The sequence below is a fragment of the Haemaphysalis longicornis genome, unplaced genomic scaffold, assembly GCF_048455015.1.
Source record: "Haemaphysalis longicornis isolate Haplotype H1 unplaced genomic scaffold, Haemaphysalis longicornis Haplotype H1 scaffold_4, whole genome shotgun sequence".
Lineage (NCBI taxonomy): Eukaryota > Metazoa > Arthropoda > Arachnida > Ixodida > Ixodidae > Haemaphysalis > Haemaphysalis longicornis.
The window spans coordinates 19,857,925-19,877,152 of NW_027526361.1; the positions used below are offsets into that span (position 1 = coordinate 19,857,925).

Sequence of the window (19,228 nt, forward strand, 5' to 3'; positions counted from 1 at the left end):
GAAGTCGCGCATATACGATTGGCGACATCGCTTGCTAAGCGCAGTTCTGGTGCTCGGTAGGTAATTTCTTGGTTATTTTAGCGCATTTTAAGCGCACACAACCACAGTAACCCACTTATTTGTACTTCCTCTATCCTCAAAGCGATCAGCTCGCTAGGCCTTTCTCGCATGACAAGCCTTGCTTGGGTGACGCTGCCAGGGGAGGAATGCTCCTCCATTAGCTCACGAAAGGGGGAAATCTTTCTCCACTCCTAGGGGTAGAAACGCGCTCCTCCCTCTTAAAGGGAGAATCTTTCTACCTTTTAGGGAGCAATATGTGATACATTCCTGTTTCACCCTTAAGGGAGAAACTACCACACCCTTTTTTCTTAGAGTGATATTACGGCGACGTTTTCCGGGGGCGCCTGTCGGGCAGCGCGATTTGGCGAGCCAAAAAACGCTCCACGCGGCTCCCACCCTTGGAAGAATATCAAGACAAACTAGACCAGTGGGATTGCGGTAGTAGCGCTTGCGTAAGACGCTTTCAAGCACCTCATAGCTGCGAGCTCTCTGGCGAGCTGCGGCGCTGGTGATACCAGACATGCGGTTGTTCTGTTCAGCCATAAGACGCCTCGCAGCCGTTATTTTTTTGTGCTCCCTCTCCTAAAAACTGCCCTTTCTCTCTACTAGTGTGACAAATACGGTGGTATCGCCGCTAGTGCAAAGCTTCCCAGCCATGTTTAACACTAACTGTAAAAGAACAAGTTTGCTTTTTCCATAAATTACACTGCCGCGAATACACATATATGACTCGCTACTGCAGCAGTTGTTTACGAACGTAGAAAGGGCTTGGAGGGCGAAAACGAGCTCCGCCACCTTGTACACTTTTTTGCACTTGGATTTCTGACATAAATCGTGGATGGTGGAACGGGGCCGGCGTAGCTTGCGTAGGCGGCCGCAACCTACGACATGACGCTTGTTTTGGGACTACGGCTTGGCCAGATATAACTAAAAATGCTGCGATAACGGCGAAATAACTTTGACCTCTTGCCGGGAATTCCCTTTATAGAAAAATTAGCAGTGGCTTAGCATGGCTATGCCAGGATACAAGTAGTAGCGTGAGCTAAGGTTCAGCTGGTTATTCTTAGCTTTCCTGGTTGTCTAGGATTAGCTTGATTATCATGCTTACTGCTGCTTCAATGACACACAAACGGTATACGCATTATGTGACACATGTATATTTATCAAGCGGCTCCGGCTCAGCGTGACCAATCGCCCCAGAGCTAAGCTGGTTCCACAGGCGCGCGCCGGTGTTGCTGCGACGCACGAGCCATCGGTTCCACACGCGGCCACGCCTCGCATGATCATTAAGTGGAGCGGGCCGCCACATGCGGAACGGAGGTCGGCGAAGACGCTGGGCGCGTGGGGTGTGTGAGAGACGCCGGGCAGTGAGCAACGTTCTGTGCGCCGTGTGACGTCACTGCTCCTCGCGCATGCGCAGCACGGCTCTCCAGGAGCCACGCGAAACTGCTCAACCTCGGCCAGTGTAGCTCGCGCTACAAAAGTGTAAACTGCACATACTACGGACGAGCACAGAAAGAGCAGGGCACAAGGACAGGCGCAGACTTACAACTGCACCTCTGCTAAGCGGGCCTTTCCCGATCAGCGCTTGATCAATAAGCCCCATTCGGCACTCACAGTTAGCTTGTCAACGGCGACATAATAATCTATGAGAGTGGTTCCTAAATGGGCGCCCGGAAAGACCTCCATCAAGATATTCAAGAACCCAAATTTTACAGCAGAGCTGTGTTCGGCTACGTTAGCATACATTTTGACCCTCCCATCGAAACGCCTAGCGGCAAAGATGATTTTGTCTGTCATTTAAACGCGAGGCGTTTCGCAGTGCCAGACGCTCGTGTGTGTGCGTTCGTACGTTCGTTCGTTTGTTTGTATGCTTCCTTGGTTTAAGCGGCTGCTGCCGAAGGAGGCATCCGCTTGAGCGAAAACAGCCCTGCAGTCCGATCACGCGACAGAAAGCCGAAAAAGACGCAATTCTTCAGTTACGACGGCAGTAGAGGAGGGAAATTCAATTCTCTGCCGTCGTAATGGGCAGGCTGCGTAAAGGCCGGACTGCCGGACGCCGGGGTCGTCGGCTATTTCCAAGTGTGCAACACGTGTGGACTCTGTGCTTCAAGACGCTGTGCCCAGATTTTCCACCACTAACAAATACGCCCTGCCTCTTTTCAAATTCCGTGAAATCTGGCAATAATAAACAACGTCGGGACACGGCTATTGCCAGCGCGACTTTTTAGTTACGATGACGCTACCCTTGCGGTCGTAGTCGGTGATTCCAGCGTGAATGTTTTGGGAACAAAAGTGAATGGGTTAAGCGTTTCATGTTAACGATATTTGGCCTGCGCTGCCACGCTGATCCGGTCCAGCCATCCCCCAGCGACCAGCGACGTACGTGCATCATCGGACACTATATTAAGAATGCGTCCGCAGTTGCCAATATGTCGATTGGTGTATTTGATAGCCGCAACAAAGCAATTGTGACGATCGCTATTAAGGGACGATCAATTAACAGCTCTGCTGGTCATCCACATTCGGAGGGCTGAATGGCGCTGCATTTTTTTTTTTGTTCTTTTTGCAAACCTATCTGGAAGCGCGAACAATTGGCTTCGCCGCATGACACGTTTGTTTTGCTTTCCCGCGTAGCACGTGTTGTAAAGTCGGCTTTTGCGAAACAGATAAGCTGTGCAAAAAAGCAAGACGCACAAAATGCCTGCATATTATAGGTTTATGGGCGACTTTCGCTGCAACAGCACATTGTTCGACAATATGGCCCGAGTTAACATATTTAGTGGGGTCCCCACCACTTCTGCAAACCCAAAATGCATCCCCCGCAAACTCAAAATTTAGACCCACGTATTTAGAGGACGAAATTCAGCCGCAGTCGGACTTGCCGGCAGTGGGTACACTGAACCCAGTAAAGGCGCTCTTTGTTCGTCAGACCATCACCCGGTGTTTTCCGCTGGCGTGCGAGTTACATCGGCATTACACCTACAGTCAGCTTGCAAGCTCCGCCATAGAAAACAAAGACTGGGTTGCTTGGTCATGTCACGCATTTTACAGCGAAGCTGTATACGCCTCAGTTTCCACACATAGCGAGCGTAGATATATCGGTGTATACGTGAAATTCTTCGCACCCAAGAACTAGTCTGCTGTGTCTCCTTCTTGGAGGGCTCCTGGTGTAACAATTTGGCCGGTGTTTTTCTCGTTCAGCTGGAGTGGCTTCCGGAGCGACGTTTTGCCGACGTCTTTCACCTTTAGACGAAGCAGGAGTATATCTTCCATTGCCGGTTTTGCGTGCACGGGTGGGGGGGAGGGCGGGAAAGAGAGAGAGAGAGAGAGAGAGAGAGAGAGAGAGAGAGAGAGAGAAGGAGGAGGAGGAGGAGGAGGAGGAGGAGGAGGAGGAGGAGGAGGCGGAGGAGGAGGAGGAGGAGGAGTGTAAACGCGCAGCCAGGTTTTACGCGCTCATCGGTGATATGACCATTCTTACCGGGGCAGATTTTAACGTGGACGTCTTAAGGCCCGTAGCGACCTGACTGCTTCCTTCACGGTCGCACGGTTCGGGTGTGTGTGTTACGAAGACAATAAGGTGCCGTCAACGCGGGAGGGAAACCGATCGTTTTTTTTTTTTTGTTTTACTCCATAGACTGCGCTCGGCTTCACTGGTAATCCTTCTTCACATAGTGGAGAGTCACTGAATTTGTGTCCAAAGGACATAACTAAGCCGCGGGATTTATCCCACACATCATTAATGATGAGGCGCACATTTGCCTGCAATTTCGAGCCGTGTGCCATAATTAGTTCTTTCAGAAAAATAAACGAAACATTGTACGTGCTTTGATCAAATACCTGCTCTGGACAAGGCGATTATCCGCATTTCGTAACTTTCCCCAAAGACCCTACATAAATTAACATGCAAGTCCTAATCTTTCACTCCCCCCTCCCCTAATTAGCTTTGACATGCCCCTATTACCCCCGAATTTAAACTTTGTTGAACATTTAAACTCTCCCAGAACACCAAAAAACCCGCGCATAAAACGTTCGAGCGCTTCAAGTCGCACTAGCAGCTTCGCAATAAATGTAGGTTACCTACCGTGTTACCTCAACAGCCGCCTCGAAGATAAGCATACGCGCAAATTGGCGGCATAAATTGCAATACGTGAAACTCCCAAGGCTTAGAGTGCAGCCTACATTTCAATGTGGCGGGCCCCGCCATACACATGGCACAAAAGTTAACTGGGGCTACTTCCAGCGATCGAACAAAACACTGCGCGAGCACTCGAACACGCGTTCGCATTTGGCGCCGACTCTCCTGTCCATAGCGCTGGGAGCAGGCGTGGTTGGTCCAGCTCATCCTTGCCCGTCCTCTTGCAGTTTTCAGTGCCACAGGGCAGAGCTGGTGATGTCGAGAAGCGCCAGGCGCTGTCTATGGCGGCGTGCGTGGCGGCGTCGCTAGCGTTCTTCTTCTTCGTCGTGGTCGTGTACGCGTCCGCGCGGCACCAGCCTCTGCGCCGCCGTCCAAACTGCGACTCGGACGACTGCATGCAGCACGCCTTTCTGCTGTCGGCCACGCTGAACCGGAGCATTGACCCGTGCGAAGACTTCGCGGCGTTCGCCTGCAGCGCCTGGCTCTCCAGCACGGCTAACTCGCGAAGCGTGCAGGACGACCTCTGGTACAGGTACTACGTGCTCCAAAGACTCGTTTTTCCAAGTAATACATCAATTAAACTGCTCCTGAGGTCGGAGGAGCAAACACGAAGCTCCGGGCGACTGCAATTCGACAAAGGCAAAATGCAGGGGTGCTAGAAAAAGCCTTGTTTAAAGTTGTAACCACCGCATGATCCTTCTGATGACATTAATTAAGCGTTTAGGATTGCTCTGGCGCTACCCTGGCAGTCTTAACATCGAAGAAAATAATAAGCAGTGCTTTGTTTGTACACCGTGAATGGCGGCTCGACCAACCGCGTGGTGTTTACTGTGTTCACCGCCTCCTCGTAGGTGGACCAAGCGGATGGCGCAGCGGCTCGAGAACCAGCGGCCATTTCACGACTCTCGGCCGACCGCCAAAGCGGCCAGCCAGCTGCAGCGATGCCTCGACGTGGACGCGCAGCTTGTAGAGGAAAACCTGAGAGCCTTCCACATGTTCCTCGAGGGAAGAAATCTTTCCGGAAACGCGCCAGCGGAAGGCGTGCATGCCCTCGACGTGCTTCTCGATTTGGCGATCAACTGGCAGATGCCGATATGGTTTTCGGTGGGCGTTGTCACGTCTTACAACAAGATCGGCGTGGTCATCGACTACGGCCGCTACTACCCTTACTGGGTTGACCCTGCGCCGCCCCAGGTCCAGGACGGCGGTGACGCGGAGGAGGCCGCCATGGACTGCTCCATTCTGGCGGTGAGTGACCTTTACAACGGCATGCGGGATCCAGGGCTTTTCCTTTCGAACAATCGCACAACCTGATTATATACACAGCGCGTACGTTGCTACGGGGATTGGAGGAAGATCGTATGATTCCGGTGAAGACAGCAATGTCGAAATTCGATGTCACCGAACTTCCTATGTCAGGGTCTTATGTTGAGTCCGACAAATAGGAGTAACGAAAAATTGTTAGGACGAAGCCTTAAGGAGACTCTGAAGTGAATTTATCCCTATATGACACACGGCAGCGTTACTATGCAATTCAGCACAAGTATTCCTCTATTTCCCTATTTAGACAGTCTAGATCACATCAGTGAGCGGGGCCGCAAACAGGAAATTTAGTTCCGCTATTGCCGGGACAGCGAAGAAAGTTGAAACGAAGGGTTTGTTGGTTTACATTTGAAAGAATCAGGTGCTTCCCACATGTTGTAAATATGCCGGGCCGTTTTCCAATGTAATTTGACGTCAGTATTTGAGAAACATACCGATACCTATTTCGAGGATGACTAAAATCTGGACGCCGATTCGGAAATATAAAGTATTTGTTACACGATGATTTTTTCCACGGGCCGGGTTTGCCCACGGGCCGGGCCGGCATCGAAACGTCCGCGGGCCGCATGCGGCCCGCGGTTCGCGTGTTTGAGACCCCCGGTCTAGATCCTTAGTTTACTTGAGACAGTCGCAATGAACTAACGCCATGTAGTCATGTCGATTTGCAATTAGGTTTTCTGCTCTACTCAGTGTTCAAAATTTTGATTTGTGACCTTTTCATCATCATCATCGACAATTTCTTCGTTTACGTACAGTTTTTATAGAATAAACGCGCTCGCTCTCACAATAACATAATTTCCGCCCTTCGGAGCAGCCAGTGTGGCGAGCATGGTGCAAGGTGACCAGTAACTTTCAACGGATATTTCGACTAACCATGAAAGGTTACAAATTGGCTAAAAAATGTCGAAGATGACTTGCACCCTCATCGCTTCCCTAGCAGATTTTTCTCCTAACGAGAAAAGGCCCCCTCCCCTTTTAGCAATTTATGGATTGAACCCCTCGCTATCACACTTGTCGACACCGTTGCCGTGGAGCTGCGTGCAACCTGTTCACCTCAGCGATATTGCCTTCACTTTTGGAGAAGTTGAAAGCACATAATTTTACCTGGCGGTGTGTACCAAAATGACTTCGCAGACGACGACTTCGCATGATACGTTTCATGAGCTGCAGCCCCACGCTCCGTCTCTGAGGTATCGGTATGACCCAATCTAGTGTGTTGTCGAAGCCTGGAAACGGTATCTCAGCTACTCTCAACAGTGTTCCTCGTTTTTACCAAATAACGGGCTATTTGTCTCATCCATAAAAAAGTCCCAAATGCCCCATTGTCATCGTCCTTGATCCACTGATAAGCTTCGGGCTATTTATCCCATCTTTCCGTTTAATTATCATTCTCCTTCTCACTAACGTTGGAAACGTAAATTAGGAAAATAGTTTTAAATCGCTCTCCTTATTAAACCCTCCAATCTAGGTTCTCACCAAAACCTAAAAAGAGATACTAGCTCTGAAATTTTTATCCGAGCTGTTCGACTAATTTCCCGATCCTAACATTCTCCAGAGTTTTCCTATCCTTCATGCTTTTTCCTCGCTGCTATTATTATCCATATAATCACGGCGTTATGTTTGTATACGTGAAAATGCTAGGATTGGCAAGTGGTGTGGCAGCGCATGCGCGTTAACAACTGAGACGATTTCCAAAGCTAGGTTTTGCTTATAATGATTCATTTCAAGATCATTTGTGTAATGTGACTTCACTGGGTTGTAGTTTTGCCCTGGCCGACAAAAGGTCGGCAATTTAGTTTTGGACATTCGCATTTCAGCTTATTTTACAGCCGTTGTTTCGAAATTTGGGTGGTCAGAGGGGCACTACGCAATTGGTGGCGACGTGACATTAGTTTAAAGGGACCCTGCAACACTTTCGATAAGCGCTTTCACTCTTTCCTTCACGTCTGGAACCACTGCGAACGCTTTAGTCATCGCCAGCACGGAGCAGCACTGCGTGATTTGTTCGTCGCACCAGATACTCCTTCCATTTCTGCTTTGTTTTTGTGGCTTTTTAAAAAAAAGTTGCTATCGAAAAGCGTTCATTGCTGCAGTAATTTTTTGGCTGAGGTACTTTGCGACCTCCTTATCTGAATACTGGATGTGTTGGGTGACTACGTGCTGCAAGCATTTAAGATTTCAAAAAGAGTTCAAAAAAGCGTTGCAGGGTCCCGTTAAAAACTGCCATAGCGATTAGAGTAACGCGCCAGGTTAAACGTGACCCGGTGATACGGGTGTTTTTTTGGAGAGACTTGGTATGATGTGCCTTTTATAACGCATATTTCAGCCATTCATCTGGGTCCAAATACTCCTTGCAAGTAGAGAAAGTTGAAAGTAGTGAGCAGACGCCAGTTTACCACATTGGTTTAAAACACCGCCGTGAACTGGCTCTCAGTCATTAAAACGTGCCGCTCAGTATGGGTAATAAATTTGTTCTAACCATCAAATTGATAAAATTTGTATTAGGATTTACTAAACGAGTCACGGGCACTTTTAGGAACACTACTCTTTCCCATTCCGAAACGTATAACATTTAGGGAGAAGCGCTCCCAGTAATTGCCTTGCGTGGTAATGTATGAACGTTTGACCATTTGCTAACGGCCCACTCGAATGTCAAATTCTGTGCGGGCATGTACGTGCGGGTTCCATATTGCCTTAAAGAGAGCCCTATATGCACTCCGGAAATTTCTTTCGAATGAATTCGCCCGAGCCAGAACTTTTGAAGGTAGTGAGGATTTAAAGTAGCTGGGCGACGTTCGGTTGAATCCTCAAACTTTTCGTGAGAATATATGAACAGCTCAGCCCTTTTGTCGACATATGAATACAACGCTCATGTGCCACGCATTTTTTTGGCGGCACCAATTCAGCAGCTTTTTTATATCAATGTAGAAATTCTTTCTTTTTCGCACTTATACCCTAAGAGAGTCGCATGGCCGTCAGGAGAGATTCACCGGTGATCTTTAATGTCCCGGCCGCAGGGTTTACAACATTTGTCGGACACACGCCGGCACTACAGTCCCAGGGTGGTCCCAATCACGGACATTGCCAATCTAACGAACAGCTGGAGCTCTGAGCTCTGGCTCAAGTTTTTGAACAAACATTTGCACCCGGCGTTCAAAGTGCAGTCGAACGACTCTATTCTGCTGGCAGACTTCGCGCTGCTAGAGCAGGTCGGCGGATTCGCGACGAGATACACCAATGCCCGATTGCTGCGACACTTTCACCGCGTCCTGAACAAGACCTTCTCGAACCTGGCCACCAACAGCACGCAGGAGATATACGAGCCCAGCGAGAATTACCGTCCCCTGCCGCTGGAGAACCACACTCTCCTGTGCCAGCTCCAGGTCGAGGACACTTTCAAATCAGCGCTTGTCGCTAGACACGTTGCAGACAGGAAGCTCCTCAACAGACGCGCCGCCATCGACGCAATCTTCTCAAACGTGGTGCGTACAGCGGCGGAAGTGCTGTCACACACACAGTGGATGAGCGAACAGACTAAGAATAGGACAATCAGCAAGATAACGACAGCATCCATAAAGCTCTGGCCCGGCGACAAGCTGATGGACGAAGCGACACTTTCAAACTTGTACGTCGCATTCAGGAGCACCAGCCCGGTCTACGCCCGAGACATGATCGAGTCTCGGAGGAGGATCCGTCTCCTGCTGGGCACAGACTCCTACGGCTACCTGACATCCACACCCCACGGGGGCCGCCACCCGTCCATCTCGTACAACCCCTTCGACAACTCCTTTACTGTGGCCGCCGGCGCGCTGTCGGAGCCGCTCTACTACCCGGAAGGGACGACGACGGTGAACTACGCAGGGCTGGGCTCCGCCTTTGCTACTGCCCTGTTGTACGCCATTGACAGCGAAGACGTCGACACGGGCCCGGCTGGCTGGGTCCTCAGCAAGAGGAACCCGCTTTACCAGAAGGCTCCGTGCATGGACGCCACCTCGCCCAATTTTTACCCCGCAATGCCCTCGCTGCAGATAACGCACCAGGCCTACCTCACCGCACTGCGGAAAGAGGGCAGGTCTTCGGATGTGAAGCTGGAGTCGCTGGAACAGTATTCCGCGGAACAGGTGTTCTACCTCAGTTTTTGCCACCGCACGTGCCACCTCACCGGCGACGTCAAGACGTCGGACGAGTGCAATTCAGCCTTGCGAAACTTTGAACCTTTCGCCAGGGCGTTCCGCTGCAGTCCAGGGTCGGCGCTGAACCCCGGCAAAAAGTGCGCTTTCTTCTCGTGAACTCGGATCGTTATGCGTCGGGTGCCGTTACGGACAACTGGTAACTGCGCCGCCTGGTTCGCAATACCATGCACCGCATAAAAGAAATTTAGCCAAAAATTATCTCCAACAAATTTCTGCTTCTTTTAAGATTCAAACGAGCACTCTCTTCTCGGCCACAAAAAATTTAATCGTGAGTCTGCATTTTTATCTTGTCCGTTCGATTATGTAACATGGTTACGGAGGGTCAAGATAGAAAATTACAAAAGACGGCTTGCACTATTTGACCAAATTTCCGTTTATGGAAAGTAAACAAATTAACGTCGACCGCAACTACGTCTCGTTACCAAATAAACGGTGGGCTCTAAAAAAGAACTTCAGCCTTATTTACAATGTTTGACAAAAACAAACGCGGAACATCAGACCTGTGTCCTGTCTGAAAATGTTGAGCCCTTGTGATGGAAAATTTGAAAAGACATCAAGACGTGAAAGGCCGCATCTATATTAAAGATAGGCACTAGCCATACAGGGAACGAAGAACATAACGGCATGCTTCATTCTGCACACTCGCGCTGTTCTCGACAGCTGTTCAAGAAAACATAAGCTGCAACTTAACATATCTCGAACTTGTTTAGGAAACCGCACCGTAAATGCGGCTCTTCTGTGTGATCCGAAACGTCATGTTACAACACTGGCTATAATGGTGTTGAAGTCGGCCGTTTGTCATTTACGCCCCACTAGTGCCAGTGTCGAGACCTGCCTTTAAAGGGTGCTCCACGGCAAGTACACACATGCTGCGGAGAAGGTAACCACACGGAGTTTTTAGCGAGGAGAAAGACGGGGCGGGGCGCTGGCTGGCAGATAACTGAAATTGTGACTTCTGCGGGAGTAGACAAGCTGCAAGGCGAGCAAAGGGTAAATTATCGTATTACCCTCGTGTAACTGGTCACTAATTTTTTTTACACGAACTTTCGTGACCGGCGCAAGTACAGTGGGCCAAATCTTAACTAGCGTGCGCGAGCTGCGAATTTTCAGTCTTATGACGCTCTTAGGAAAGAAAAGCCTAGCAGACGATGGGCCTGTTTGCAACTTGGCTTCCGACCTGTTTGGAACTCGAGCTGTTCGCAACTTGGCTTTCGTCGTACGCCGCTGGCGCATGAAAATAGCTTCTCCCGAACGCTAGTTAAAGATTTGGACGACTGTACGCCATATTTGCTCCAAGTGACGACAGCGGGACATACGCCAGCGCACTATTACGCAAGACCCTCACTTATGACAGGTACAGGAGCACTGACAGTATTACAATTATAATGCCGTGCGAGAGCCAGCTACAGACGGCTTCGATCGTAGTAAGTAGTATCACTGTAGTAGTGGCGATGGTGTGGTCTGTGATAGTATAAGAGCGAGCACTCACACTGGACGTAGTCCTGCAGCTGCTGGAACTCCGCCGGGGAGAGCTTCTCCCACTTGACGGCCATGCCGTCCTGCCGGGCCGAGCTGCCGCGTTGGTCATCTGCATCCGGGGTCGCACGGCTCGGGAGGCTGGCCGCTTCCAGGCGCGCCCCGGAGCACCATGCTCTGTTCGAAAAAAGAAAAAAAGAACACGAGAAGCCGCCACCGTCAACAGCCGCACGTGCCATTCGCTCTTTAGAAGGATGTCTCTCATGTGCCACTGCACCCTCACTAGCCTCGGAATCTTGAGGGGTTCATTTTCTTGCTAAATGACTTATTTCGTTACCATTAGCCGTTCCAGCCTCGTTTAAGACTTGCCTTCATCAGAATAAAGTTACATGATTTCGCTGTCGCAAAATCATGTAACTTTACTGTGATGAAGGCAAGTCCCGTTGCCGCTACGTAAGTAAACCTTGTTTGTTATTGTTCTTGCTGTGTATCCGACTCTTTACTTATACTATATATATATATATATACGTTTCGACCGGCCCCCGGTCGAAACGTTAATACGATAGAGAAGTCAAACTGAAAAACATAACAACATTTATTCTAACGTTTCGACCGGGGGCCGGTCTTTTTTGAAAAAGACCGGCCCCCGGTCGAAACGTTAGAATAAATGTTATGTGTTTCAGTTTGACTTCTCTATCGTACAGCTAACCTCATAGCCAGGAACCTTTTCTCTTAACTATATATATATATATATATATATATATATATATATATATATATATATATATATATATATATATATATATATATATACTTGAAAGGTAAAAAGGGCACATAAAATATAACTTTATGTCGACGTTTCGGAAGGTAGCCGTCCTTCTTCATGGCAATTGAAAAGGACGATCCCCGTTCGAAACATCAAAATAAACTTGTCTTTATTGCGCCCCTCTTTACCCATATATCTACATTAGAGAATTCGTAGACACGCGTGGAGAACGAACGACAGGCGTCAAAGAGCGTTTTGTCTTAGTTCTTGTTTCACGTGTGTAGACAAACTTAATTGCTTTACTCTAACCGGTGTCACGAAATACTTCTTTTTAAATATAGAGGTTCGGCCTCAGGCACAAAGAAAATTTGGCAGACTGTATAGAAGGTGGTTCTTTTGGCGAAGCTAGGTGGAGGCACTAAGCTACTTGAACTAGTCGGCAACATCGGTTTCGTTCAAGCTGCCTCGAATTATATGCGACGCATACTTCCTTGCGAATCCCGGCAGGTATTCTTTGTCGTAGATTTTGCTTCATTGCTTTGTTTTTCGAGCAGATGGGATTGTGTAGAACGCACCTCCGCTTGCACTGCTTTTCATTGTTTTTGTTTCCGCCCAATTTTACACCCCTCTTCCCTTCGGTGCCTCGTCCCCCACCCGAATTGAAACGTCTCCTGAAGAAACAATGCTCCCTGAAACACCGTACGTTTTTTTTTTACCATCCTTTACGCTTTCTTCTCGTGTCGTACACTCGCGATGAATGGGCCGACAAGGTCGACGAAACATCGCAGCGTAGAGAGAAGCCATGCGAGACGAAAGAGGCGTCACGGCCGCAACAAAGCGCATTTTTAAAGGCGGCGCAACTGGAACGATTTGCCGCTGAGTTGCAGGCCATTCGCATTGTGTTCACAAACAAGAAATACAAAAAAAGGGCGAAATTTAACGAAAGAACACCACGAGGTACAAACGGGGCCGCATGCAGAAACGGTGAACAGTGACAAATCGAGCGGCCCGCGCGTTGCGGACGAAGGGTGCCGCTCTGCCGGCCCCACGGCGAGGTGCCGCATTCATTTGTCGTCTCCGACTGCCCGGGCTCCGCTTGGTGGAGCTGGGCAGCGCGTAGCACTTTGTGTCGCGCTTTCACAAGATGAATTGGGATCTGAGAAGTAGCGAAAGTTGGGGAAGTTGGTGCATATGCCCGCTAGTAACCGTGCGACGGAACTAAGACAGCAGTTGGGGGCCGGCCAATGGAATCGGCCAAGCGTAGGAGTGCGCCTAAGTGTACGAGGACCTCCCACAAAATACAACGGCTATTGTGTCGTGAAGATTTTCCTTTCCGCTTACAATTCGTCGCGCGGCTACAACCGTACAGGGAGAGAGACGTATTGGGCAACGCTTTTTAAAACGGCTAATCAAGCCGATCATTTCAGTCAGTCCCCAAGTTAAATAAATAAATAATAAATAAATAAATGAATAAATTGCTTTCCGCTTACACCTCGTCGCGCAGCTACAACGTACAGGGAGAGGGGCGTATTGGGCAACGGTTTTTAAAACGGATAATCAAGTCGATCATTTCAGTCAGTCCCCAAGTTCAATCAATGAATCAATCAAAGCCAGTTAAGAAGTTCAATCAAATCAATCAATCAATCAATCAATCAATCAATCAATCAATCAATCAATCAATCAATCAATCAATCAATCAATCACAACGGTAGCAATAGACGGCTGACCACAAGCTGTGTGCGTGCTCTGACAAGGCAACGGAATCGCGCTACTCTTGATCCTGTGCGCGTCGTCTGAAGCCTAGCAAATAGTTACAAACCCACAGCTTAGCACGCAGTACCCGCAGTGCTGCTTTGTACAACGCTTTTTGAGCACAAGGAAATGCTGCTTTCACTTTCACACAATATTTCTTTGTTGACCAAAGAAAAACGTCTGTCATCTTTTGTAAGCAGCGGATCACGAAGACCCACTGGAATGGACCATATAACAAAATGAACTTCCAATGAGATGAATGCACATATAGCTTATGACGCCTAAAGCTGCGCTGTAAAAAGGTGCATATTGAGCCAGCCTTTGCAATTTAGGTTTTCAGGTTGGAGAAACAGCTGGCTTGAGAGTCTGACAAGGCACTGTAAAATAATTATTGTGCCCCAGTAGCTGTGCGAACTTCAGTATTACCTTTTCGTTAAACCATAAAGTTCAAACGATGTAGAATAGTGGAGCGTGACCAAGATGCCTAATATAATTACGAGTGCAGAGATATTCAGACGGTAATGTCAGGAGTAACTAATTTGAAAGCAGTAAATGGCTTATGGGAGCGAAAGGCCGGCGTCCGGCGTTTGTACCAGCGAAACGGTTTCTAAATCTATAGCCACATACCCACAGCACATAATCAGATACCCGTAGCCAAAACCTGTGGAGGTGTATTGGTAAACGCTTACCGCCAACATGTTTCGTTCCCGGTGTTTCGACGGTACTATAAGCAATTCAATAAAGTGATGTTCAGCGGCGTTTCGCGAGAAAACGCTGTGTCTGACATTATTTCGCTCTCCATAACGTAAGGTAACGTAACTTAACCTAGCCTAGACTAAAGATAACAAAGCATTAACTTAAAACACCGAAAACTAACCTAATCCACCAAAATTATCATGGAAAATAAAACAAAAAAAAAACTGGCAAGAGTTGGATTCAAAAGAACGCTCTTCGAATGACAGAGATACTAAGGCAGAAAATATGGCAGACCTTCTGTTCCGTGCGCAGACTAGCCTTAAAAATTTGAATGCCATCGGACGGCACTCTAACCACTCCTGCAGTGCTAAGCAAGAGCGCTGTCGTACGGCCCTAAAGACACCGCGTTTTGCGTTTGGTGCGAATATCAATACTCACGCGCATCCCCGGAGGTGTAATTGGCAACGCTTACTGCCGGGTGCTCTGTAGCAGCTCCTAAATTCGCCGGCAGTGCCGCGTTCCGTAGCGCGTGCGAAGACACCTGAAGCACTGCTTATGGATTGTGAACGCGAAAAAGCGTAAACGCCGAGTTGAATGACTGAGACGACTTTCTTCCGTCTCGCGTTGTCGAAGTGCTTTGTAATCTTGCCGCTTCGGACACTTTGCTTTTCGATCCGTCTTAACTCTTTCCAATGGCTTCGATCTGTCTCCTACGCGTTGCGCCGCTGGTCGTTCGTACCGCCGTGTAATAGAAGAGCTGACGACGATGGTGAATTTTGCTGTTGTCTGTTCGTTCGTTTGGCTGCGTTCTTACGCTCTCTCCACTGCCTTGTACTGGCGTGGACGACCACCTCTTGCGGCTGCCGAGTTTAATTTAGCTTGCGGTGTGGAGAAACTTCGTTTTCGAAGGAGCTACCCCTCGCTCTTGCCGAGTTTGAGCTCCCGCTATAGAACGTCTCGTGGAATAGAACGCTTCCAGAGCAGCCGTTTCTATTACGGTCGGCGGACGCCGGATTTATTGTTCATCGAGCCATTTAGAGGCTTTCGAGTTAAAAAAGAAAACAGTAATAGGAGCACGCCCATTGGCTGAGACCGCGGGTATGCGCCGGCCTCGTGTATCCACTTGCTACGATTAGACATGTGGCTTCAAACGCAACACGCAGAAAAGGAGCACGTCGTTCAGTTACCCTGGAAGGCGTGGGCATGCACCACGATCAGCTTCGCACTTTCACCATAGCTCTCACAGCGGCTCAACAGTCACAAGCTAGCCAAGGGCTCTGCGCAGCACACGGCGGCGCCTAAAATACCGGCACATCCGTTCACAAATGGGACACTAATGATTTCGCATTCACGACTCATAAGAAGTGCTAGGTGTCCTTTGGAGCTCTTTTTTTTTTAACTTTACGCGTAATTGACCCCTTCCCAAAATTCCGTCAATATTATAGACGCCGCCCTTCACATACCGGGTGAATGAATGTCCAGGCACAAAGAATTGAAAAATTTGCCTCCAGACGCGTTTGAAGGCGTCTGGAGGCTAGTGTGTCCTTGCCAGACCTAGCGCCCCAACTGCAGTATCAGCACGCACTTATAGATTTCTTCGATGCACCGCTGGGCCTTTGCAAGATGGCGGATAATGAGGAGCGTTAAACGACAACCCGGCTTTGATGGCCCTCTCGATGCTACGAAGTGCCAACGATGACGATGCGGGGCGACAACAAAAGTATATTGAGGAAATGCCTAATCCTGAAGTTTCGGTGATTTGAACAAAACAAAAAAAATATGCACAATTTTGTCTGACGACGACGATGGTTGAATGCGAAGCTTTCTCGTGACGAATTCTTCGGTTGGGGAATCTCACCCTGAAAGTATGGGCTACTCTGGAGACTTTTTGTAAGCACTTGCAAAAATAAAGTGCTGTAAAATGTGCGTGATCTTTTGAGTGAGTCTGTTTGAAACATGTGGGCGAGTTACCCTCCTGTGCCGAAACCATTGTATTGGAGCTATAAAACGAATTACCGCTCACACGGAAACATTTTTCATGTGGATTCTAGTTTCCACTCATTCATACAGTGGCTGATAGCTCCACCGCTACACGCGCGATAAACATAGCAGACGACGCGCAGACGCTCCGATGACGCTGTGCGCGCGCTGAAAGCATAGTCTCGCTCGGCACGCACAGCGCATGCGTGATGTTTCGCGCTGGGAACGGTAGGCTGCTCTGATAGTGCCGGCGGCCACGCGCTCCGTGTTCACCCTTAGCGAGATCACCACTGTACGTGCATAGGGTAATGCGCTGTTAAGAGAGACAAGGGAGTACGTGGTCTGCTTTCTGCAGAACGATTGTGGCAGTTAACGCGCAACGGCGCGCATGTGTAAGGAGACCGCGCGCCGAAGGTTTAATTTTCGACACCACCGTAGCCGCTCCCTCCGTGGACCCATTCACTTCTGAACACCTGTAGGATGCACCTGGCGAGCGTCGGCCATGATCACTCCCGGTCCACTTTATTAAGGGGGACTCACCTGTTAACTCACTACTTCATAACCCACGGAATTGGAAACCATCGTGCACCAATAAGAAAGGTTTTACAAATAGTTATCAACGTTCACAACGGCCTAGTTTGCTTATTTTAGAGAAATGACGCTTGTTTGCTGAAATAAAAACATAGAACTATTGGCAACACAGCGCAAAAAAGACCAAGGACGAGACGAAGATGACAAACAAGCGCTGCGCGGTTTGTCGTCTCAGCGCTTGTTTGTCAGCGCTTGTTTGTCGTCTTCGTCTCGTCGTTGGTCTTTTTTGCGCTGTGTTGCTAATGGATTACCAACTAGCCGGAACCCTCACGCTTATAGAACTATTGCTTGCTAGACAGCTAGCCTCATCTACTGAAAACTGGATAAACCAAAATGCGTTTCTTGTTTTTGATTTCACTAAAGAAGTCTTATATTGTTAAAAGAAACAAACTAGGTCATTGTAAACATTTCTATGAATTCGCAAAACTTTCCGTAGTGGTATACGATACTTTTTAAGCCAGTTGGTCATGAATTCGCAAGTGCCATCTATTGGGATGTTATCAGATGAGTCCCCTTTAACCGTATAGGACTGCACACGTATTCGAATTTACGGGTTAACTGCGGAGCGGGGAAGGAGAGCTGGATAGAGAGATAGGGGCACAAGCACACGATTGCATACCGGGCGCATTAAAATCGTATCACTCCCGGTGGAAAAACCCTTCTTCGTTTTGAGGCCCCTTAGCATGCACAAGCAAGAAGAGGCCCAGGGATATCATACAGGAAACCGAGAACAGCAGGCGACCCGATAGGGCCGGAGTGGAAGACCTTCCGGACACACGACGGCGAACCGACGAACGAATCCGCGAGCTCACGCACGAAGGGGCTCGGGAAGCTGAGCCGACAAATCCCGCTCGCAGGCGCTTCGCGGTCGTCGGTGACGACAGCGCAGCGCGGCTGGTTCGCTCACGGGCGGAAACAGCGGCGCCTCCAAATGAAGACGAATCTGAGGCAGGCGCTGCAAGCGGTGCGCCGCTGCTTGCCCGCTTGCCGTCGACCAAAAGCCTGTATACGTGCGAAATAAATCCTTAGTACACAGTCCTCGTGGTTCGGTGTCTTCTCTGAACGCCAAGTTAAACAAATGCCAAGCGTGAGCCCGTGGTGGGCAAAACATGGTGAATCTAGCCAATCGCGTGGCGGGAAGGGGGGTTTTTCGGTCTCCTCAGTCTTGCGACAGACCAAGCAGAGAACAAAGTAGGCGGAAATTCGTCGCGTGGCGGCCGGCAGAGATTGCACCGCAAGCGTGGGACAGCAGTTGTGGCAGGGAAAGGAGTGATGAAAGAAGCAATAGGCGCCCACCAGACACATTCGCGGGGAGTCTCACGCTGCTTGTCCGCAGCGGAAGATCGTACGTGCGAGCTCGGGATTAGAGCAAACCGACGACGTTTGGCCGTCGGAGCCGGTCTTCTGCAATTGACCGGCTTTGCGGGACCATTCGGCTGGCGGAGAAAGAGGCCCGGCGCCGTCGGCACCCCGGGTGGGGCTATCACTGTGCGGGGAGGCTCTCGTAGCTTCCAAGCTTAACGAAATAGAGCTCCCCGTAGTCCGTCTTACGGCAGTACTTCGTATCCGAGTTAATTTATCGTTGTTCTGGTGCGCGTGCTGCTTTCGCAGTCGCGCAGGAACTCTCTGATTGGACGTTGTGGAAAACGGATGTGCGCCGACTGTAAACTGCCTGCACTGTCGGTTGCGCCTATAGCGCATGCAGTGAGCGTAATCCGAGCGAGAGTCAAACGAGGGGATTTACTCCGGGATTTAACTGTGTCACTGTATATGTCCCCCATGCGCAATCAATTATTAGGCACGGTGTAAAGCAGCCGCGCGCGTTTTGTGCGCTGTGTACGCAAAATGTTTTAGCGGACGCCAACCAGTCGCGACAGTGATTAGACAGGCACACAAAAGCTGTATGATGAGTATGGCAAATATGCAGGTTGGACACGCTTTTTCGAAAGCAATGCATTTTATTTCGCAGCACAGTTTCGGTTGAGGGCTAGAGACTTGGTCCACTGAGCTTCAAATTTTGTTAATTTCGTCACAAAAGTAGGAGTTACTAAGTGCAGAGAAATACGCTTTGACACCGGTGATAGCATCTTCACTGCACGAAGCTTTTCTCCAGTCGAGCCATAATTTACGCTTAGCAAACAAGAAGAAATGAGGCGGGGCCTCTCCGGAGAATACTGGCGTTAATGAAGCCGTCGGCAGCCGAATTCATGCAATTTAAGAGGGGGGAAATTTCCTGCAGGATTTCCTGGTGCT

At 49.3% G+C, this 19,228-nt stretch overlaps 1 protein-coding gene across 6 annotated transcripts in view; it reads right to left on the minus strand.

The window, feature by feature from the left end:
- Dgk (diacyl glycerol kinase 1) overlaps window positions 1–19,228 on the minus strand; it is a 603,682-nt gene that overhangs the window by 144,970 nt on the left and 439,484 nt on the right. For all 6 annotated transcript variants that reach the window (XM_077706109.1, XM_077706108.1, XM_077706111.1 and 3 more), the window contains one exon: window positions 11,204–11,367. In XM_077706109.1, coding sequence (XP_077562235.1) covers window positions 11,204–11,367 — 164 coding nt within the window. The remainder of the gene's footprint in view (window positions 1–11,203; window positions 11,368–19,228) is intronic.